This window comes from Empidonax traillii, unplaced genomic scaffold, assembly GCF_003031625.1.
Source record: "Empidonax traillii isolate 1590-97213 ecotype Southwest subspecies unplaced genomic scaffold, ASM303162v1 scaffold487:size479533, whole genome shotgun sequence".
Taxonomy (NCBI): domain Eukaryota; kingdom Metazoa; phylum Chordata; class Aves; order Passeriformes; family Tyrannidae; genus Empidonax; species Empidonax traillii.
This window is the reverse complement of record NW_020955680.1, coordinates 220,291-244,684: the sequence shown is the minus strand read 5'-3', so window position 1 is coordinate 244,684 and position 24,394 is coordinate 220,291. Positions and strand designations below refer to the sequence as shown.

The 24,394-nt window shown below is 34.0% G+C and overlaps 1 protein-coding gene across 3 annotated transcripts in view; it reads left to right on the top strand.

The window, feature by feature from the left end:
• FSIP1 (fibrous sheath interacting protein 1) overlaps positions 1–24,394 on the top strand; it is a 90,871-nt gene that overhangs the window by 18,201 nt on the left and 48,276 nt on the right. For all 3 annotated transcript variants that reach the window (XR_003572603.1, XM_027896198.1, XM_027896195.1), the window contains exon 11: positions 3,458–3,595. Coding sequence is in view for 2 of the 3 variants with exons in the window: in XM_027896198.1 (XP_027751999.1) it covers positions 3,458–3,595 (138 nt within the window). In the remaining variant the exon portion in view is untranslated. The remainder of the gene's footprint in view (positions 1–3,457; positions 3,596–24,394) is intronic.

Genomic DNA, 24,394 nt, shown 5'->3' with positions numbered 1-24,394 from the left:
TTCCCCCCTCCTTTCTTCCCTTAGGTTAAAGGAAAAGAAACTATAAAAATTAAAGAACCCAAAGTCAAGTTGCTTATGTAAAAATATATCTATATTTACGTAAATTACAGTTATGTACAGTTAAGATGCTATATACTCAGTAAAAGGGGATCTACCCTCCCGAAGGGATAGGGAAAGGGAAAAAAAGGGGACGAAAGGGAACAAAAGGGACACCGAACAGGTATACTAGATCAAACTCAAGAACTATACTAATAACTAACAAAACAGATCTCACCACGCCCCTTAGAACAGCAGGATCGGCAGTCACAGCCAGCACTCTCCAAACCTCCACGTGGTAGGACGGTGGACTCTGCAGGCCTCAGCCTTAGATAAGCGAGACCAACACAGGGACCCACTGTTCCCAAACCTCGCCGGAAGAGAAGAGAGCGAGGTCTCTAATCTCCGATTTATTTATACTCTGGTTTACGTAAAAATTGTATGGAATACTGAGTACTTGACTACTTCCTTAGTTACAAACTGATCACCAAAAAGGCCTAGACTAAAAACATCACAGGCATAAAATAAAAAACTTAATTCTTATTGTTTATTTCTTTATTATTTACATTCTATGGCCAGAACTGGTATACCAGAGGCAGTTACAAGCGTATGAGAAACATTTATTCAAAAGGCTAAAATACCTGTGGGTTTTTTTCCCCCTTTTTTTCTAAGGTCACTTCAATGTAATTTTTGTATTGACTTCTTTCTGAATGTGAGGTTTTGTTTTACCTCTAGTGGTATTTTCTGTAGGTCAGTTCCAGAGGAGTCACATTTTGATGTTGATCATTTACCAGCTGGGATTTAATGTGTGAAAGAGCACCTCCCTCTAGTTGGTAATGTCTAACACAAATGCAGTTGTTACCCAGTAACTTCAGTAACTTCAGTAACTAACTGAGCATGCCAGTGATTGCCTGAACACAATTGTGTTCAGTGTTACGAGACATCGTCTTGAAGTTAATGCAGCTGCCTGTGATAATGAACTCACTGTTTGGGACTGTTTGTTCAAGTGGTTGTTGTTGCTTCCTTTCAGGTAACAGCTCAGAAGTATTTGAATAGAAACTGGCATTTAGGTGTATGCTGATTGAACAGTATTTTTTTTGGAATAATACTAAACCTAACAACCAAAAAGAGGTAGTTAATTCCGTAAGTTACCTTTCATTTGTGAAAAACAGTTGCCCTTCAACTTTGTTTTGCAGTATATAAAAGGGATTTTCATTTCGAATTTTAGAAGTAATTAAAACAGATTAGCTTAGAGTTGCTATTATAAAGCTGCACGTTCTTTTCTTCCAAGAGTTGCACTAGATGCAGCTTTCAAAATGGAAACAATCACCACTGTCTCAGTGAGAGATCTGCTTTCTGACACTGATGGATACTTTGACAGGATATAGGCATTGTCCTGTGACTCTGAAATATTTAATAAATGGCATTAATTGTTAAAAACCCAATAATTTCTGTTTGCTTTGTTGTCTTAAAAGATAAGGTAATCAGTGTAGTATTACCTTGAGTTCTTTGATACGTGTTTGGGATTTTTTATCCGAAAAATATTCCCTTTTTCAGTTATGAAAATAGGCAATAGTTAACAGTTTAAATAAGTACTCTAAAGTATTACAAACTTTAGAAGATACACTAATTTTTCAGTTACTGAACTCTTTGGTAGCCTATGCCCTTTGCCTGTACTTTACCAAAGCAAATGGATGTATCTGTTTCAGGGCATGGTTAGAAGCAGGTTGATAAACTGATCAGCCAGTTTTATGTCTCAGGAAGATTGTATGACACTAATATATTTCATTAAGAGGGATTTTGTTATTATTTACTTATAGAATTTTGGAGAAAAGGGAATGCAATGAATAATTTTAGACATTTCAAATACTCTTTTGCATTATGTTACAGCTTTGTTGCTAAGCACTTTTGTTATATCTTGTGTAAACATATTTAACAGTTTTATTTTCTACAGATCTAAAAATTGTATGAGGTAATCTCAAATGGACTTTCACTATATACACTTGCTGTATAATTGAAACATAAAGTAATGAAGTATTGAAGTATTTGAAGTATCTGAAAGATTCATAATAAAATGTTTACCTTGATGTAATACTTTCTAAATTTATTTTATGGTATCTTGAGAAAAAACCAAAAATATTACTATGTGAGAAAATCCTTAACTTTACTCATGTTGTGTGAATTCTGATCTGTTACTATTCAGGGATGAGAGAAATGAAACTGTAACAGCTGCCTCTGTGAAAGCTGCAACTTGATGTTCCATAGTGGTCAAATATTCAAATAGGTTGTTAGGAATATTTATGAAAGCAATACAGAATGAAACAGAAAATGTGACTGTCTGTTATGGGAAAATTTTCAGTCGTTGGAGTACTGCCAACTATTGCTGATTGTATATAAGATTTGTACTGTGTTATTTTCAAGCAACTCCTAGTTTGATTTAAATGTCAGAACTCGTAGATTTGCTTGATGTTTAGAAGTTGTTTACAGATATGAGTTTTTTGTATATTGTAGTTGAGAAATTTTGTGTTGAATGTTGAATTGGGAGGGTTGTTTTTCTTTCCAATTAAACGTGCTACTTGGAATTATTTTCCTTGTGTGTGTCTATTAAGCTTCCATGAGCTACTTCTGAAAATAAGAATAGATAGAGTATGTTTTTATTATATGGCTGCTTATTGTTCTTTGGATTGAATTGGCTATCAAGGTGGGCGGAGGGTTTTTTGCTTGGTTTTTTTTCTCCTCTGTTGTTGTTTGGATCCCTTGAATTCTTCTACAGAATCTTCGGTTTGCAAGAGAAAGCTCTGTTTTTTCCAGTCACAACATAACTGCAGTTTTGTCAATACTTGTCGTTCTTAATGAACCAAGTTACATGTAATAGTGAACCTTGAATGTATTTGGGACTTCAGGATCCAATTCAAAACTACAGAAGGATGTGAGAGTGTGTAACCTGAATCTTTAATAATGGTTGGGCAACTAACTACAACTTAGAGAGAGAGGGTTATTTCTCATTTACCATGGTATCTAATAAACAAAAGCTATTGTAATTTCAGCTCAATTCTTCCTTTCCTTTCTGGCTTAATTCTGGTCCCAGTATGGTTAATAACAGCAAGATTTGAACCAGTCATTCTGTTTCCCCTGGTCTCAGTGCATTTTTATTGTTATGGTAGAAATTAAGCATCAAAGTATTAGCTCTGGAGACTACAGAATTCCTCTTAAAATGCAAAGGGGAAGAATTCTTTTACTCTAATACATCTAGCCTGATGTTTAGCTATTGCATTTGAAAATGTGTGTAATGAAAATTAAGCATTTGCAGAATTTGACATTGACAGATTTTGGTGTTTCCTAATAGAAATCAGAACAAAACCCATCTGGCTATGAAACAGTATAAAGTCATATGCTTAACTTCTATCTATTCTTTTGTCAGGAGTCTCTGGTTTATGCCAACAGAAGCCTAGAAACAGTTCCAGGTGAAAAGGTTCTCCGGGACAATAAGGAAAAACGTGATCAACAGAATCGTCTGAAAGAAATAGATCACCAACTGGAATCCCTAGAGAGAAATCTTGTAAGTGTCCTATTTTTGTTGGATTTTTCTTCCCTCAGTCTGAAAACTTTTGAGTTTATCTTTCTACCTGTCCTAAAGTAAAATATTTGCAACCTTATGTAAATTTCTGGAGGAATCCCCAAAGAAATATGCAAGCAAAGTTTCAAATAATTTTTTTTAATCTGGAAAATATATTTTTTAGTTGTAATGTGTGCTTACCATTAACGTAGTGTCTTTCAAAGGGAAAGATCCTATTATCCTCTCTTCCTCCCCAGAGGTGGATAGCATAAACAGTAATATATAAATATATCCTAAAAGAATTTTTTAATGTCTCATATACTTCAGTGTTCTTTGAAGGACCGGGTCTGATGGAAATGTTGTATACATCAAGTTATTGTGGTAATCTTTCTTTATTATCACTATATTGAAGTAAAAATTGTATTTTTTAGTGGTTGTGCATTGTAGAAATTTGTTTCTTGTGTGTAACTGATTTTAGTGTTTTTCATGTAGTCATAAAAACATAAATATGTGAGTTTGTAGTGTCAGATCAAAAATCCATCTATCTTACTTTTGGATTGTGGAGGTCTATTTATTCAGCAGTATGTTTACTCTCTGCAATAATCAGAGTTGGGACAAGTACTGTTCCATTTATCTTTATCACTCTCAGAAAGGGATCCCCAGTGCAGATCAAAAGCTTTGTTATTCAGGTAGCAGCATAACTGCAGTGGTATAATCTCAATTACTGATAGCACTGTTGCTATCATTGCAAAAACTTCAGCCACTCTACATAAGCAACGTTTATTCTGGCAGTGCTGGAGTATATATGAAGTATGGAAACAAAGACTTCAGACAAGGAAACAGTGATTGTTTTAGAGGCTGTTCACTTGTCTGTGTATGACTACAGAGAGGCAGCATATTTAGTTCTTTTCTGTTCACAGACCAAAACAATAGAAGAAATTCGTTTTAATACATGCTCTGTTATACTAAACAGTTAAAAGATGGGAGACAAATAAATAGAGGAATTCTGTGAACTTCAGTATATTGAATAGGTTAATGGGTAAATAGATAAAATAAGTCTGTATATTGTAATATTTTCCTAGCCATTGACCTTTATATCTCTTTTTGTCACTACTGACCTTGTTCATGAGGCAAGCACAATCTGAGGAAGTGCGTCTGGGAATTGTATGATAGTGTACAGCAGCCTGGGAAATGCAGTGGGCTGCTGACTCATTCAAATGTTTTGTATATAAATGGGTCAGTTCCAAGTCTTGATTGGGTTATAGCAGTTCTGTTTGGTATCATATTACAGCAGACTCTTGCAACATACCGCACATTTTTCCTTGACTAGATTGTGTGTATTTAAAACTCTAAATTGATAGACTGTAATGATAGTTTACAGTGTTTATAAGTATAGAATGTCACCTGTACCAATGTGTAACTCATGGCCAGACTAGCGTTGCTGTGTGCTATGCAACACCTGGTAAGGCTTCTTCAGGAGGGCACACTGTGTCTTCTTAGTAGTTGCTCTGTAGTATTACTGAGATCATGGTATATGGATATGAAATATTTATTTTAGGTCATTTGCAAGATACTTTGGTTGTCAGTGCAAATAAAGTGTTCAAGTCTGAAAGAAAGTAGTTTTTTCCTTCTAATGCAGTACAGTAAAACATATAAAAAAATGTACACTTTTTGTGTGGACAAAGAACAGGCTTAAAAGAGACTTTTTTTTTTTTTTAAATGCAGTACACATAATTGAATATTTTTTTTTTTAAATCAGATAAGTTATGCAGTGTTGATGTGGTACCTTGTTTCTATAGCAAAGTTATATTTTGTCAAAACTGCTGTCCGCCGGGAAACTACATGATGAAAAGCGAAACTGAATGCTTGGGTTGATGAAGGGAGTACACAGATGGCATGTCTCCAGAATAATTTAATGATTTCTGGAAATACTGTTTTTTATTCAATAGGTGGCACTCTTCGCTGTATGTCGGAGAAGGAATGCATAGGCATGGTTCTAGGGAATATTTTGACTGATAAAAAAAGTTGTCATTCCTGTATTATAAAATACAGGTTGTGAGAGGTTGCCTCTCACTTTTGGCAAGAGTCCAGCTGTGCAACTTTTAACATTGTTATTCTTCTAGCTTTCTTTAAAATTGTCTATTTAAAATCCACGTTTTTAAAATTTGCACTGCATTTCAATTTCTCCTTTACTCTTTCCTAAGTCACTATAATTTGCTGTGTAAAATTATAAATAAATTCTCTGCTCCAAGTAGAGAAGGTGATTTGTCAGCAGTTTGGAATTCTGTTTCTGAATGCATGGTTATACTGGGCTTGAGTATGTAAAATACAGTATTTTACAAATTTAATGTCTGAGAGAGAACTTATGTTAAGTGTACTTTAAAAAAATCCCTCACACAAAATATTTTTTTGTTTTTGTTTTTGCTTCCTATGTGGAAATTGTGGAGAGTTTAACTAAGCAGAATTTAGCTCTGTGTGTTGGGGAATAACTTACATTATAGGTATAAAGGTAACTTACTTAGCATTTTTTTGTGTGTATGGTGGAATGCTGTGTTTCTTCACTACTGCAAAATGAATTATTCAAATTTATTCATGTAATGGTAGTTTTACTCTGATCTCTTCAAGGCGGAGGAATACATTCATCATATTTTTATTTAGTAGGTGCTTGCTTCTGAAATTATAACATTTATGGATTCTTCCACTGCAGTTTACCTCACGTATGCTGTAAGACTTCTTAGTTTCGCCTAAGTCTGGGGGTGAACTCACAAAACAAAGCTGGAAGATAAAACTTTAACCTACTTTACATGCAATATAAACCCAGAAAATCTGCTAAGTATTCTGCTTGAATTAATGAAACTAAGGGCTTTGGAATCTGAGTTCCTCCTTTATTTTGAAAAAAAATTGTCCCCAGTGAATTAATATACCAAAGAATGTATTGTATGCATTGTTGAAGTGCATTGTGAAATTTCAATCCAACTGAAATATATCTGGTTTCTTGCTGAATTTCTTTTAGGTTTTAGTTTGACCTTAGTTCACTTGTTCTTCATTTGAAATCATGTCTGACTCTCTCTGCATTCTTTCATCTTTCAGTTTCCTGGAAACCATTGAGCTTATCTTTGTTTTGTGAATTGCATTGTTAACTGCTGCTTAAAAAAAAAAAAGTTCAGCTGCCAAATGCGTGTTGCTGAGCATTAATGAAAAGAATTTTATATAGAAAGAATAATAAATGTAGTTATTTTTCAATTGTGGCTTCATCTAGTTGGCCAGTTTTGATAATGCAGTGGCACGTTTGATGATGTGTTGAATGCACTGGCACATTTGATGATGTGTTGAGTTTCCTCATGGCAGACACTAGGTTTAAATGCACCTTCATGCAAACTATTAAATAAGATAGCTTCACCTTTGCTGGCTCTATGTGTGTTTATTTCTAATGTGTTACCCTGCAAGCTAATTATTTCCTGCCAAAAATCTGCCCACAGATGTCTGTTTTGGGGTTTTGGTTAAATATACAAATTAAATTTACATAAATGAAAATATTTCAAAACATATTGAATATGTATAAGCATATACTAAAATAGCAATCAGTTAAAGTCTTAATGGTGCGTCTAATTTATATAGAAAATTATGAAGATAATATTTACGTAGATGAAGATAAATATTACATAGATGCTGGAGCCCATAAAATGAACGGTGTCCGTATGATGCTGATAAGCAACATTGCCAGTTGCATCATAAGTATTAATTATGGGTTGATACTGTATATGAGAGATCATTACTGGAATTTGATACCTGCAATGAGACTTTGAACTTTAACTTTTAACGTAATGAGTTTCTACGTAAGAATGATCAAATTTTTTTGTCCATTCAATGTATTGATCCTCCTTCTCCCAAAATGTAATTTCCAGTTTAGATGTCAAATATGCTGTATTATGGTGTTTACCATCTTAAAATAACAAACAAACCATCTTTGGCTACCCACCCATCTCTAAATTTGTGTAATTTTTCGATCTCCTCACATTTTGTGTCTCCAGCATGATTTAAATTTGACTATAATTGCACTGCTTTCTTAATTTTCTGTATTTATAAATGGCATTCAACCATCAAACAGATCATTATTGGAAATGTACTTTTTCTTAGAAGATGAAAGAGTTCACAAAAACTGATTTGTTTCTGTACTCTTGTGTTACTCCGTCAGTATATCTTTGTCACACCCTCTGTCCTCTCTGACCTCAACAAATATAACAGTATTCTTGTATTTACCCATTACTTTTTGTTACTATGTCATCTGTTTATCTGCCCCTGACCTCTTTCATGTGTCTAAACCGAGTTCCATGTATCCACTTGCAAATCTCCTTTTCATTCCTTCTTAACTCCCCTTTAAAAGGTCATTTTTAGTTCATGGTTGAGATAAATACATGGCTTCAAAGCAGGGCAGTGTCTGTGACTCTATTTTTAAACAATTTCATGTTGCTCTGCTTGCCCCAGAAAGGAAACCTTCTGGTTTAAGACATTCAAGCATGCTGATCAGTGGAGTTTCGGTGTTGGAATTCCAAGTACTTGGCTATCTATGTACATGTAGCTTTTGTATGGATATACATCTCTATACATCTCTTCTAGGTTTGTTTGGAATTTTCATTACTCCTTTCTCTTCTAGTGTTTGTACAATATGTAGCATCACAGTTCAATGCAGTAACTACAGTTTTTAGCTGAAGTGATATTAAAGTAACGCTTAACAATTTTCCTGGTTAGTAAAGGTGTAGACAGCATAAAATATTTGTTATTGAAGTGTGCAAGTCCTTCTGAGGCAGGGAGAAGGTGTTTACTTGTTACACATCTCTATTGGCAAATACAGGAGTTCCTCATTCCTTGCTACCAGTTAGCACTATTCTTTAATCCCTGTAGGAAAGAAGCGTTGTTTTTGTTGGTCTGCTTGCACCCTGTACTCTAAGAGAAATAGTCAGGAAAAAGCCTCTGTTTCTCTGGAAATATTGTTGGGGAAGGCTGTTTCTGCTTTACCATAGGATGCCCCATGCAAAATGAGGAACGAAAAATAGCACCACTCTGGAGGAGAAACCTTCTGCAGCGTGTACTTGTATAGTTTATCCTCTGTGGGTATTAGCATCTTGATCTTTTGATAAGTAACATGTAAGAGCATCTCTCTCTCTTAGGGCTGGTGTTTTTGTAATTTTGAGTCTGTGATAGATGCCAACATAGAAAATTTTGACTGTAAATTTATCTTATACCTATGTGTGTCTGTATGTCTGCATGTACAAATCTAGTAGAGATTTAATCTTTCCTTGAGACGCTTTAATTTACTAGGCCAGGATGGAAGTGTACAGCATCTCTAAAAGCAGAAGATGTAAAGTGCATAGCAGATGCACAGGGTGGAGATACTGCTGGAAGCTACATCAAACTATTTGACAGCCACATGGGGCTCCTAGGCCAAAACCCACTTAAATGGCCTAGCAAGATGGGACTTATATAGTAAATATTTGTAATATTGCGGTTGACATCTCATTTATTTCCATTTAAACCATATAATACTTTATGTATTTTCACCTGTGAAAGGCAATAGTAGTAACAAAAATTTATTTTCAGTATGATTCCTAAGAATAGAAAAAACCATGTTAAATTTGTAGATAAGATGGATATTGCAATTAATATTTTAGCACAAGCTGGCGGCATACTGTGATAAATCTGATAATCAGAGTTTTATGACAAAGCTTGGTTGAAAGCTTGAAATATTTCTGATGGAATTTTGGCTTCTAAAAACAGTTTTCTGAGGTGACAACAGCAGTATTTCTAACACGGATGCAATAATTTTATTTTCAGAAATAGTGTGATCCTGTTTACAGAGTCAAACTGTTAGAGAAAAGCTTTGAAAGTTTTTTCTCATTGATCTGAATAATATTGTTATACAGCATATTTTGTAATTATGCTGCACAGTGCAGACCAATATCAGAAATACTTTGGAGGGTGGGATGTCCCTTTTCCAGAAAATCATCACTTAAAGTATTCCCTCTCATTAGGAATCTGAAGAGCCAAGGGCATATAAACTTCTGATGAAAAAAATAGGTAGATGCTTAACATTCTGCTGTTTGTACTGGTTGCCAGTTTGGCAGAGTTGGGCACCTCGTGGACTGTCTCATGCCTAAGTCTGTTTTTTGATTCCTGGACTGAGTGTTCCTTTTTCTATGGCCTCCGTTTGCTACGCATGCTCAGAGGATGGCAATACACCCAAGCAGCCATAGGTACAAAGCATGTTACCGTGTGTGATCAAGATTATGTCTATTTTCTTTCAGAATCACAGCCTGGGAACTTAGCATTCTCCACTTTCTTCACCTTCAATAAATTCATTTCAGTGGCTTTATCTCCATTTTGCTTCAGGCAAGAGTGACCCAGCCCCTATATAATTATTTTTCTAAGATTTATAGGAGGAAGGACATCATCTCTCCAATGGTGAACTAAGATACTCATCCAGGAACAAAGTATTCCGAGCCAAGCCAGTATAAATTAGAAGGACAATATTTCTGTAGCCTGGTGATGAGTGGAATGCTTTTCTGAAAGAAAAGCAGATAACATTCTGAGCACTGCTTGTATAGACTTTGATTCTCTCATGCAAAATGTATGAACAGATTGTTGTGCGGGAACTAGGAAATTCCTTTTTTGCAGATGACAGTCTCATCGTTGACCTAGATTAATGGTTTCTAACACAATGAATATTTTTCCTAGTGCTTCGTTTCAGGGCTGTGGTGAAAAGAGTTTTTATTCAGACTTGCCTCTGTCCTTGCCATCGAGATCTCTCCTCATAAAAAGGGGAAGTACATTGAGACTTAGAAATCACTTTCTGGACTTGTACTTTTGTAATTGTGCAGGGCAAATGTATGTAAGAGGCACAGCCACACACTTTGTGATAAATCCTCCAAATCTTGAAGAAGCATGGTTGTAGGATCTTCCCTTTGTTTTTTTTTTTTTTTTTTTTTTCTGTTGTCTGGTTTAGTTTTGGGTTTAGTTTTTGGGTTTAAAGCACAGTGCTAATAACACCAGTGCTATGGGTTTGATCCCTGTATGGGCAATTCACATAAGAGTTGGACTTAATGATCCTTGTGAGTCTCTTCCAACTTAGAATATTCATTGTGATTCTGTGTGATTCCCCTCATTATTTCTTCAATTTCATACTGTTCTGCTTACAAATATTGAGAAATATACATTGATACATAATAGTGCATGACAGTGACCATTCTTTATATGTTCTGGACTACTTTTTTGTGGAGATATGCTTACTAAATGGTGTGTTACCTTTAGTTTCAACTATTCAGGTAGTACCAGAAAAAGAAGACCATTATAATAAGTTGATGTTGAAAGACAGAAGATACTGACTGGACTTTGTAAGAAGTGTTTTCCTCTGCTTCTTAATATGATCCATTTTTAGTTTTCTATTCTGCCAGTTACGCTTAGGAGTGAAGAGGTTTATTTGAATTCCTTCCATAGAAGAAGTCCCACACTTCTAAATTACTCTGTTAGGAGTACTTGCACTATATCTTAACAAGCTCTTTTTTCCCCCCTCCTTTTTAATAGTGTAGTTAGTTATTTTTCCCAAATGCAAAAGCTAGTCAAAATTAAACACACCTCCATACTTATAATCTCCCTTTGTATGCTTTCTGTCACTTCCCTTTTTTTTGGAACAACTTGCTATTCCTTATGTGGTTGTCTTAATTTTCTGGGGAGGGAACTCCCCATCCCTTTCTGGTGAGATCTAGTCTTTGTTCATATCATATAGTCTTTTCTGCCTAGACTATTGATGATCTTTCTTTAAAGGGTATATATTTTTCTTTTGATTGTATTTATCTTCTCTAGTGCCTTAATGCAAAGTAGTGTAATTATACTGTGGGGCATGTTTGTGTGTGTGTATGTATTGAACAGTAATATTTATTGCTAAGAAGAGTATTTTACTCTAAATGTTCTGAATAGTTTCACTTCTGGGCTGTTAGTTGAAAAGAGATTAAAACAGGATAACTGCTTCCACAAACATGAACATGTGGTTGTAGCAGACCTTTTTTCTTCCTAGCTGCTTTTCTTTCTGTAAATCAAAGCCTTCCTTCAAAGAAATATCAAGGAAGAGTGGTGTCTCTCAGCAGGGAGTCTTCATTCTGCAGGAAACAAACATTTTGTGCCTGTCCTCTGCTATTGGCTTAAGTGTACTAGAAGCTTATTAGGAGTGTGGTGAAAGCTCCTGCTTTATGAAGAGCAGCCTACAGGACTTGGCCTTTTTTGTTGAAGCCATGTGTATTTATTACTTTCTCAGTTTCATTGCATATAAATATAACACACTGTAAAAGTTTTTGTATTGATTGTATATTCAACAGGTCTATCTGTGTGATTGGAAAAGTATTTAGAGTTGTTATGGTTAGAATTGTTACTTGTATGCAATATCTTGTACTTACTTTTCATTTAAGATAATTGGTTGGGGAAATAAAATCCAGTATAAATACCAACGAATGTTTTTATTACTAGTATTTTTAGTGGCAAAGCTAGAAAGCAGTAAGGGGGTAAGTGACTTCAAAGTGATAGCAGTAGCCAGCTAAAAATTTTTAGTGTAGAAAACCAGCAAAAGAACAGTGATCTTTTTAGTATTGCATGCAAAGGAAGGCATTGTGACCTGAGTTTGTAACAGAAATTTCAAGTATGGTGTGGTGATGGTCCTCCTCAGAAAGGCATTAACTTGAACTTTTAGAACAATAATAATAAGTTTATTTTTTAAAGTTATGTTGAATGATGTAAATTCAAGAAATGACAAGAATAAGTATTGTATAGAATGCAGAGAGTATGGACTGATTTGAGAAGAAAGATTAGAAATAGTCATTATGCATACATTAATCAGACTCTTTATGAATTATACACTTAGAGTGTAACCTGTAAATAGATCAGAAATATAGATATATAAATAAGGGATACATAATAAATTAATGCCAACAGTCCTTATTCAAACACATACCTTTCCAGTTGTGAGTATTATGAAAACTGGATTATCAGTGTTTGAAATTATTCTATCAATAACTTTCATAGGTGTTTCAGTCTCTGTCTCATTACCAAGTGAATTTCAGTGACTGTCTGGTTTCTCAAGAGGAAACCTTCTCCCTTTTGAATGCATTCACCTATGAAATAATTTTTAATTGGAGGAGAATTTATGCCATGTAAACTAAACCTTTAGTATAACTTCTGATACAAGTGGGGTTTTTTAATTTTTCTTTGTATTCTTTGTTTTTGAATTACCCATACTTCCTTATCTGACACTTTCCCTTTTAAACCTTTATGATGCAATGAATTTAGTCCATTTATGAAGCTTGAAGCTTTGGTACTGAAGCTAGGAGTTTCAGCTGCAATATATGATAGCTAAGAAAATAAAGCATTGTATTGGAAACTGAATTGATAATGTTAGCATGAAAATCAGGTGCAAATGAAGATTTCTTAAGTTAATGACATGTTTTTATTTTCATAAAAATAGAAGGTAAATTAGATGAATTTTTTTTATTGTTACATGCTATAGGAATTACCTTTTTTATTTTTTAATGCTTAATAAGAGGATGATCTTAGTAGGAAAAGTAATATCTGTATCTTGCTTGTTTTATTATCAGGGGTTCACAACAGCATTTAGCTCCAGAGAAAAGTGAGTGGACAAATCTTTTAATTAACCTCCATCATTACACATCATGCCCTCTCATTAAATAGATGTAACAGGGAGAAAAGCCAGTTGTTTCTAATAATTTTCTAGTGCTTTTGTGGTTTGTATACTTCAGTGTTCTGAAGGTCGGATAGAACTACCAGACCATAAAATCCAGCCAGCGAGAGATCTGGAGCTAAGAGAGCTCAAGGATTTATTAAGTGATGTGAAACTCTATTGTTTTGTGCATGTGTTACATAATTGCTGTCAGTGCAAGGCTGTTAAAATTCCCTGCTAGTAATAACACGAATACCATTTTATAGCTTCAAGAGGAGATAAAAGAAGTTTCTTAGTCAGCACTTCAACAATATCACAGCACATGTCAGTTTTATTATTCTGGGGGCTTCAGTTTTGGCAGATGCTCTCCATTCGGCCGTGGTGTGGTAATTACCATATAAATTAGGCAGTGAAATAAGCTGAGTGCAGCCTTATCCCTGCTGCCTGTAACCAGGTTGCAAGTACCACAGTGTGAAACAGGCATAATTCAGGCTGATTATATTTAGAAGGCCACATTTTGAAATCCCGGGCCTTTATTTCTATTCGAGTCAATTTTAAAAGTAAATTGAAGCTGTTTATTTGCTGTGCAAACAGAAGGAGCATTCATTCTCCACAAGGTACTCTCCATAATAGCATTCCAGGAATTAGTTTAATCCATCCAGGTTTGATTCATAGCCACTAATTATATTTCAGCATACATTCTAATCCTTCAAATTATATGTGTCCTTACTTTAATGAGTTGTAACTAGTCCTTAAATGGGGAGCTTTGCAGTTTTCTTTTATATCTAACAGGCTTTACTTTGGATTTTATGGGATTAAGCTACTATGGAAAGTCTAGGAAAGTGAGCTGAAATTAGTGGTTTTATTTTGTTTTGTGTATTTTTTTTTCCTAATACAATTAATTCTGCTAATTTGGGAAGCCTTGGAAATTGTTAAATCAAGAGTCCAAATGCAAATTTCTCAGATGGTAGTGATAAACCAGATATTTTTCTTCATGTGCTAAGTAACTGCATGTGTCAACAGCAGGCAAAGGAAAAAAAGATGTGAGGCGACTGATGCTTTTTAAAATCAGGAAAATTGTGTTGGCAAATAAAAGCCTCAAAAAAATAGTGTATTACATAATTTTTCTTTCTGGTGTTGCATTACAGAAGTCAAAGCATTTTAGAGAACTGGATATGTTATGAATGGTGTAGTGGACACAAAAAACATGGCTAGGGTTTTGGTGAGCAAGTGACAAAGCTGATCATGTAACTGAAATATTTTGATTTAAATTCTTCTTTTAAATTCAGTGTCATGGAAAGGACAAGAGCAGAAACTTGTGCCATCAGTGTTAGGCTAAAGTTAATTATCTTTTGCTTTCCTAGACTATTTTCTTTGTAGCTAAAATGTGAATCCACAAAACTGCTGCATAAGAGATAACTTCTGATCTTTTAATAAGATGGAAAGTAAAATTAGGTATTTGATTTTTGTACTTACATTTCACCTCTGAGGGATAATGTACAAGATATCTTAAGTTATCAAATCTATTAAAAAATATCATTATAGTAAAAGGATAGTTCCTATCTTCTCAGTTTGCAAGTACTTTTGGAGTAAAAACTGTTTTCGTTGTTTTGGTGATTTTCTTCAAGTAGAGCAGTTGGATTTCTTTTAACATTCTTGACATGAAACTGGCAGTTTCTACAGTGAAACAGAACTGAAATAATAGAAATTTTATTCTTCAAATATCAGAATTTTATTTAGGTATTGTAGAAATAAACACCAATGTCAGAACCAATTCCAGTTTAGCTAATTTTATTATTCCTACTTAAACTCTTTTCTGGTGTAAGGTGCATCTTTTTCTGCCCTGATATGTTTGGTTGGAATCCTTTTCTGCTTTTCCCCTTTTCTTCGATAAGCGTTGCTCAACAGTTGACTGATGTATTTTCTAACTGACAGTTTAGGTAGTTTCATGCAGCACTTAATGGCCTGTAGAAACAAAGGTGCTACATAAAAATTTTGGATTACTAAATATTTGGATTGTTAATACTAGGGTAATCTTTCTATGAGCATATTGAATGCATTTTGATGTCACTGAAGAAGGAGGCTCTTCCAATCTACCAAACAAGTGGTACGTGACATTACATAGCTTTTTCTGTTTTGAAGAATCCTATTTTTTTCTCATTTTTGTAAGCCCTTTCTGAAAAGAATATTAGATAAACCAATTACTTTCTGTATGTGTATCTACTCTATGCATTGTTAATTCTTACTGTATAATTACCTTCACTAGGGCTCTTTTGTTTGCATTTTCTTAGAAATTAAATCATTTAAGACAAACTGTAATCCCACAGAAACATTAGAGAATTCACAGAGTAGTATGACTGGCCATAGAGATCTGCTTGGGCAGAGTAATTTTAGTATTTAATTTAAAAAAAAAAAATTAAAATTTAAAATGTAAAATTTAAATTTTAAATTTAAAATAATGTCACTACTTCGTTTTGATACTCAGACCTTTCAGTAAATGAAAGTTTAGCAGCCATGCTTGGAATGTCTGGCTTGGTAAGACCCTCATGAAAGTGTTTTCTCTGCTTGACAGAAATAATATGGGAACACAGGTAACAGTGGATAAAAACAATAATTGGTGCTGAGAATATGGGAAGGGAAGACCTTGGTTAATCAGTAAAGATATGTTACAGTTAAAGATTGATAAACTGTTGAGCTTGCTTCACAAGCAGATACATACAACAAAACAACTCCAAGCTACTAATTATATTATACTACTTGACTTACTATCTGGATTTTTGCCAGGTAGAAAATGATTAGGCCAAATCTTACTTGTACTTTCACAGTTGACCTCACTGTAATCCCACAGAGGAGAAAAACCCCCAAAATAACAAAACCAAAACTCAACCAAAAACCTTGGTAAGTAATATTTTATGGGGAAAAAAATGTGTTTAGGTATTGTCAAACTTTATATTGCTTGTGATAAAATTGAATTCCACATTAATTCATGGCTTGTAATTCCATTACCAAAAATATTTTAAAATACAAGTAAAATAGTTGTTTATGTGGGTGTCTAAGACATTGGTAGAACCTGTTACAGTAACTCCAGAGACTGGGTTATGTATTTGGAAAGGGCTCTTGAGAGCTTTAGCTTTTGTATTTTCTTCTCTACTGTCTTGCAGGCTTTCTGTTCGTATTCTGTTTATTATAATTTGTAGTGCTTTTCTTTGTGTTTCAGTGTGTGAGGGCAGTGGTATATCTCTTCTGTTACTCTTATGTTTAATCAGTGTTGAATGTGGAGTAATATTGTTCACTTTCATAAATTCCATTGAGCAGGCAAGTAACAGAAGACAAAATTCACTGTGAGGACAACAGATTTTAAGGTGCAATTTTAACCGTGATTTATAATTTTCCCTCATTTTGTTTCTAGAACACAGCGTGCAGCAAACGCTTTCTAATTCAATTTGTTTTTAATCTTCCTAATTTAAAACCATTTCTGTGGTTTACCTAGTAATAATGTAATTATAAACTGCCAGATGATGTGTAAATTCACTGACTATATAATCTTTAAGGTTAGGTTAAATTAAGTAGTGTTGATGTGCAGTTTTGGTACAGGATATCATAATCTCATGCAGTGTACTCATGTTTTGATGAAAGCTAGAGGGAACAGGCAAATTGTGTTGATTCATCTCCATTTATCCTTAGACTTTACTAGGTCATTTTTTTTCCACTAAAAATGAAAAATTGTTGCCTTAAAAAAGCCTACACTCCTCTTCTAAATGTATCTCAATGTGATGTAGACAAAAGAAAACAAACTATACAGATGGGAATGACTTCAGCTCTTTAATACACAAAACTGTTAATACCTTTAATGGAAGTTGCAAAAGCAAATCAAGCAATATAGAACAATGTAATATGCAAGTTTGAAAAATCACATTCTTGAGGGTTTTATGGTATAGCAAACTAAATTTTGAATTTAGTGATTTTTAACAATCTCTCTGACTTGAACTAGCTAAATATTATAGGACAACATTTGAAGTGCAGTCTAATTAATCATTAACACAATTTTGTGAAATTAACCCCCTGCAATGAGTTTGCTTCATCTATATAGCAGCCACAGCTGAAAATTGTAGTTTCTGTTCTGAAGCAAAGTATTCAAATCGTGGATATGTGTCATTGCAAGAAAAAATTAGAAAAAAAAATTCTTGAAATTACACTTGATTTGTACAGAAGTTGCAGGACTGTTCTTTGAATCATTATTGCATTACTGTCTAGTGTAAAGTGCTTAAAGTCAGTTAACATGCATATTGCAACTTCATGGACTAATAAATATTACATTGGCACCAAAAAATGCAGTGTGCAAATAATTAAACAATAATTAAAACAAGAATAAGCTTGATTTCTCATTAGTGCTGACATAATAATTTTGAAAGCTGATATTCTCTCAGACTTTTGAGTTTCCTTTTGTTAAGAAATGAGAACTCTGCCCAAAGTTCTGTGCACTACCAGATCCTTCATAGAATGCCTGTGTACAGAAAGCAAACTGGCTTATGCAGATTGCTCTACTCTGAAGGTTTTAACTGTAGATGCAGTGAGACAGGTGTCAGATAAGTTCAGAGAGGGAGATTACTTGCATGAGATAATTTTTAAGTCCACGTATTAATTTTTTCCCTACATAATTAAGAATTTTTTTCCTTAATAATCTGCTAATTCATATTCTGTTAAAGCACTGCATCTCAGGTAAGATGCATGTAAGTGCTTAAGTCATTACAGGACCAGTCACTGTAGAAAATCTTGATACTCTATAAACAAGTGTACAATGCAAGAAAGTGGATTTCATTTAGTTGAATGTAGCCTTTGTCCTGCATGTGCATTCATTGCATATGCATTAATTGTAAATTAGTAATTCACAGTTACTGCTTCCTTGAAAATTTTATTTGGATATAAACATACACATGCATAATAATCTTTACAGGTAAACTAGCCAGTTGTTTAATGAGCTGTAATATTTATGGGCTTTGGAACAGAGTTTATCATAAATGTTCAAGCTGGAGAATCAAGAGCCTTATTCTTTGTTATGTTTTTGTGATATGACAGAGAAAAAGCAGAATATATATTTGAGAAAGAATATTTCAAATGACATTAATTTCCTTAAAAACATTTATCTTCTCCCTCTTTGTGGATGCTTTGTGTTTGAGTACAGTAGTCTTAGTGATAAATTGTGGAAAAGAAAAGTAGCAATAGAAATAATGGCCTTGTACCTTGGACTTCTGTAGTGAGCTGCTGGTATACAAGTTGTTCAAAACATTTGTCTATAAATATCACAAATATTTTTATTCAACCTAGAATATATTGAATTCATAGTTCTTAAATAAATGGAAATAAAAAAAATTTTTTTCTTCGATGTATTGTGTGGTTTTGACTAAGAAGGTTTGCACAGAATCATTTAGATCAGAAAAGACCTTTGATGTCATTAAGTCCAACCACTAATCCAGCACTGCCACGTCCATCATTAAACCATGTCTCTGATTGCTACATCTACATGACTTTTTAATACTTCCAGGGATGGTGACTCAACCACTTCCCTAGACAGCCTGTTCCAATGTCTGACAACCCTTTCAGTGCAGAAATATCCAATGTAATCCTCCCCTGCAACCTGCAACCTGATGCCATTTCCTCTGTCCTGTTACTTGTTACTTGTGAGAAGAGAACTGACCCCCACCTGCCTGCAACCTTCTTTTGAGTAGTTTTAGAGAGCAATGAAGTGCCCCACGAGCCTCTTTTTCTCCAGGCTAAACAACCGCAGCTCTCTCAGCTACTCCTCATAGGATTTTTACTCCAGACCCTTCATCAACTTTGTTGCTCTTCTTTGATTCTGAATGACTTAAGTAGTAAAGTTATCGATGAAATAAAAATACTGTGATAAGTCAAAAAGCATATTTATTGTTTGAACATTAGTAATACATCAGTTGTGCAAAGCATAAAGAAAAAAGAGCTAACTTTTCAAAATATAATACATTGAAACAGCAGTACAATACAGAACGCAATGAATTATGTGTCTTTAGCTCAGTACAATACCTATTTTGTATCTTTTCATTTTTTCAGAGTTAAAACTTAGGTTGCTAGGTTTGTTGGGAAAAGGGAATACTGGCCACAGAACTGTTAAAGCAATGACTATATAGACAGTGTTAGAAATAGTCTTCCTCCTGGAGTTTTTCATTCTGACAGATTTATCAGGGCCATTCATATAAAAAATAAAGCAGGAGGAAATCTCCTATGCTTATTTTCTGTAGAAGAGGAACAATGTATACAGGAAACAAATGTGTTACTCTTACATTACTGTTTATAAAAGCAGGATGATTTTGTATGAGATTTTATGAGCAGGATCCTTTGGCTCAGGGTGTCTGAAATGTCCGTAGTTCATCTCTAGCTTTTGGCATCCTTTAATTATGACTATGCTTTATTTACATATTACCTGCACAACAGTCTTAAATAAAATGGGAAACCTTGCTGTAAGTGGTGTTTTGTTGGTGTGACAAGTAGACTAAACAGTTAAGATGATTAAGTGTTAATAATTCTTATTGGATTTCAGAGAAGTATTATGGCATTCTCTTTCACATTATATATGAAAGACATATAATAATACTTCTAGACATAACTGTTTCCTCCCTTTTATTTTCAATTGTTTTACTTCTCCAGAATGAATGTAATAATTCTGTATTTGGTCAGTATTTGTGTATTTAGATACACTTTAGATGCACTTCTGTGGTGCAGATTAGGTTTCATAGATATTTTGACTATATACTTGCATTTACTGTGAAGGGGTAAAATGAATGGTTTTGTCATAATTAAGGTACATATGCTTAAGGTTGTTCAAGTACTTATGGAGTTTGTCAATCTGTCTTCACTACTTAAATTGATATTATATAGCCTGATCCTGCAAGTTCATGCCTGTAATATGAATTCAAAGAAGTATTTGTAATTTAATTTTGTCTTGTGTGTATTTATGATGAGGTCTGTAATTTTCATTACTGGAAATCATCAAAGTGGCAGAAAAGTAACATAGGTCATTATTGTGGTCTATGCCTAGGAGATGTTTTAAAAAGTAATTCAAGTGTTTAGATCATTTCAGAGATTTCTTAAATAGCAAAAATGCATGCTTCTAGGAGACAAGTGCAATTTTCTGGTTGCATATAATAAGTGGAACACTCTTTTACATTTTCTTTATTGCAATAACAATTATGAACTTACTCCTGCTACACTAAAAGCTGGACAGAAATATGATGGTTCTCTCTATGAAATTTGACCTTTGTGTGATTTTTAAATTATCATAAGATAAGCTTTGTAGATATACTTGTGTATTTAGATGTGTATGCTTGCTTAGATACTGTCTTGCTAAGTCAGGCAGTAGAAACCAGGGCTAGATTTTCAAAACACTGTTGTATCACTAAACTCTTTGCAGCACACATAGGCTGTTTGCAGAGCCATTTTCTTATGCAAATTATTCTTTGCATATCTAGTTACTACTTTCAACATAATAACATGGAGATTTGCTTTCACAATAGGTAGGTGCCCATTGTGTATACATAACAAATTAGATGCGTAAGTCAATCATGTGAAAAGAGTTTTTGCATGACCAGAAGAGACACTGCAAGGTAGCTAAAATCCCTTCAGATGGCTGGCTGTGAAAAGAGCCAGTGAAAACAGGACAGATATTCCTTTGTTTCTTCTTCGGTAGTCATCTGTTGTATTAAGTCCTTTTGTAGAACTGATGTTAAAAAGTTTGTTTCATTTCTTTACTAGTCAAGAAATATCAGCCTTCTAGTATGCAAATCGTATAATTGCTTAAGTAGCAGTTCATATGCATCAATTTTGTGTAAAGGAATAAAACTTTTCTGCTGTGGCTGTGTTGTTTGGCTGGATATGGTTTCTACCTACACTGTTTAAATGTACTATTACTGATCTACTTTAGGACTTACTATTTTCTACTTTTATGGGAAACAGACAGAATGTCTGGAATTCCACTTACAAAAAGGAATCTGTATCCTGCTGAGTAATAGCAAGACGGTTGTCTTTTTTTCCTAACTGCAGATGTAAAATTCAATACCCAAAGGCATGCAAAATATTGAAGGCGATTTACTGTTAAGATTTAATATTGTTTCTTAAATTACATAGCTGTAAGGAGTATATCTGGCTGCAGGATTAATTTCAAGAGAGGTAGCTTAATCTTTTGTTGGAGAAATATATTTCTAAAAGGAAGAAATAAAAGTAATAGATTTAAATCTTTCAAACGCTCATATGATTTGTATTTTTGATTTCATGCATTTGCTGCTGTTTATAAGCTTTCACATACACATCCATGTGTACTTCCTATGACTTGACCAAGTTTAGATACATAGGGCGACTAAAAATTGCAACACATTGCTGAATGTATTTTGCTTATGTTGATGACAGCAGAAACTGGAGATGCTTAGAAATTTGTTGAAAGGTGTAGCTTTATATATTATTAAGAAATGTAAATGCATTATTCTTAAAACTTAAAATCAGGCACTTATAAAAAGAACAATAAACCAAAATGTTACTCCATTTGCATCAATAACTATAATGCAGAAAAGCAGTGCAAATATAACCTTCTCTAATGAGCTAGATGTGTCATTATTTTAAGGAGTTGATAGTTTGTATTTGCACAGCAAAATCCCTGACATCTGTTCCATTGATAGGATTCTGTTGGTATTTCCTAGTTTTCAGCCTTCTTTCTAAGGAAAAATATGCTAATAAGATGAAGAATTTGGAAATAGTAAATGTAAAGATCTTCAAGCCATTAATCAATTTGAAGTAGATCTGCTATGGTGAAATAGCAATTACTCTGTTTCTCTACTCATGTTTTCAAAGTCATGTGGATTTTGAATAATATAAACTCTTTAATTGCATTCCCTGGATTTGAAGATTTTAGCAAATTGTTGCTATTTTCATAATTAATTTAGCACTTAATTGTCTTCTTTATTAAAATACTTGGGTTGGTAGGTGAAGAGATATGACCATTTTTTTTGTTACTAACATTAAAAATATTTAATTTATACCATTTTTATGTTTACAGATACCAAATTTTAAATGTGAAGTCCCGCATAAAGACATTTGAGCACTTTGGTTTTTTTTAATATTAATGGCAAATAGAGGCAAAAAAAGAGCGACAAGTTGAGTTGTTGACTACTCTTCAGAAGTACACCATATAAATAAACAGTTCGTAAAGGTATTTCTTTAAATTTAGAAGGAAATCATTGGAAGGAGCTTAGGTTTTGGGTAAATGCAGGAATATTCACTCTCATTTTTTCTACAACTCTCTGGTTGTAGAAATCACAGTGTTTATCTGTTAAGGACATCTAGCACTTGGAAAAATCTCAGGTCTCTAGGAAATAGAGTTAACAAACACATCTTTTTCATGTTGGGAGAACTTGCAAATTTATAGTATTACTTGTAAACTCAGGGTACAAAGTAGTAGCACAGAATCATGATACGCTGCAGTGCATATTGCATCAAATTTCTAAAACTGTTTGAATGAGTAAAACCTATGTCTTCTACTGTTGTTTATATTTGTAGGAATCCTTTTCATGTGTGATTTTTACAAACATTGGGAGTAGAAGTGGGGGAGAACAATACTTAAGTTGTGTTAACTCTGTCTGAAGTCAAACACTTCATGCCTCTGAAGAAGTAGCAGGGAGATGCACACACTGTTTCATAGGGGGCAGTAGAATTTCTGGAGATGGAGATTTGTTTGGAGTAATTAAAGCACAGAGTTCATGCTGAAGCAATGACAATTTAGTCACCTAATTAGTTTCTATAAATCTCCTTGTATAGGGTTAAAATGCTTGGTTTCTTGACCTGTTTCATTGTGTCATTGATAATGATGACTCTGTTGGGATTGATTGAGTCATTTAGATCTCTCTACTTGGGTCAGAACATGGGTACTTGCCTTCTTACCAGTTTGCCTACTTTTTGTAGTTTGATTTATTCACCTTTGTTTGCTTCCATAAATTTTGGGATTTGGCTATTTAGACTGTTTCAAGGAAGTAAGTTCACTACTTTATTTCTGCCATTAAACCATGAGTACATGACCATGTTTGTAAATCATGCTTAATAAATTAATGTGATTTAAGTGCAGAAGGAGGTATACTTTGTAGTTTTCCTCAAATAAAGAACAAGACTTTTGGAGAGAATGCTGTCATACTGGGGGGAAAAACCCCAAACAACCCACCACATCTTACCTTGACTAGTTCTCTGTGTCGGAGGACATATTCTTACTGAACATTTTAGAAGACATTTTAGATATGAAATGCCTATGAGAATTTTGTGATTGATAGTTATCCAAGAAACAGTGTGCCATAAAGGAAACCATAGTAAATACAGTTATACTACTGACTCTGTTTACTAAATATAAATTTATCATCTTAAAAGCCTTGTAATACTGGCAAGAGTGAAAGTGGACGCAAATACATCTCTATCCATTTGTTCTACATAGAGTACACCAATAACAGGAGGCTCAAAATGTTTATTTGGAGTGATAATACTGTTAAAAAACGCTCAGCATTCATAGTGTTTTCTGGAAGTTTGGGATTTGCTGGGTTTTTTTGTAGCATGAGTTGCCTTTTTTTGTTTGTTTAGTGCAGTGTGGCTTCTTGTGCACTGTCTTTTTTTCTCTAGGTGATTTTAGGTGGTAATGTAACAGGGCAGTTGATGAGGTGATCAGACCTTGGCTTATTCATGCCTCTTGATAGCATTTTGAGGCAGATCAACTGTTTTGATGAAATGGAAAATAATTTTTTTGGTCTTTCTCCCTCTGTTCTTGTTTCTCAAATTTGAGTTGTGTTATATTGCTTAGTATTTTCCACATCAACTTCTACTTGCCTCTTCTGGTATCATATTCTTTTCCTCTTCCTGTCTTTTCCTCTTTTCCCCACAACAGAGATGGCCTCTTTTGAGTTGTTATTGAACCATTATGATGGTTGCAACCCACTCATCTCTTCATTTCTTACAAAGTCTTTCCATCATTAGTGTGGTCTCATGCTTTGTGTTGTCTCCTTTAGTTTACGTAGCTTCCTCCCTTGATC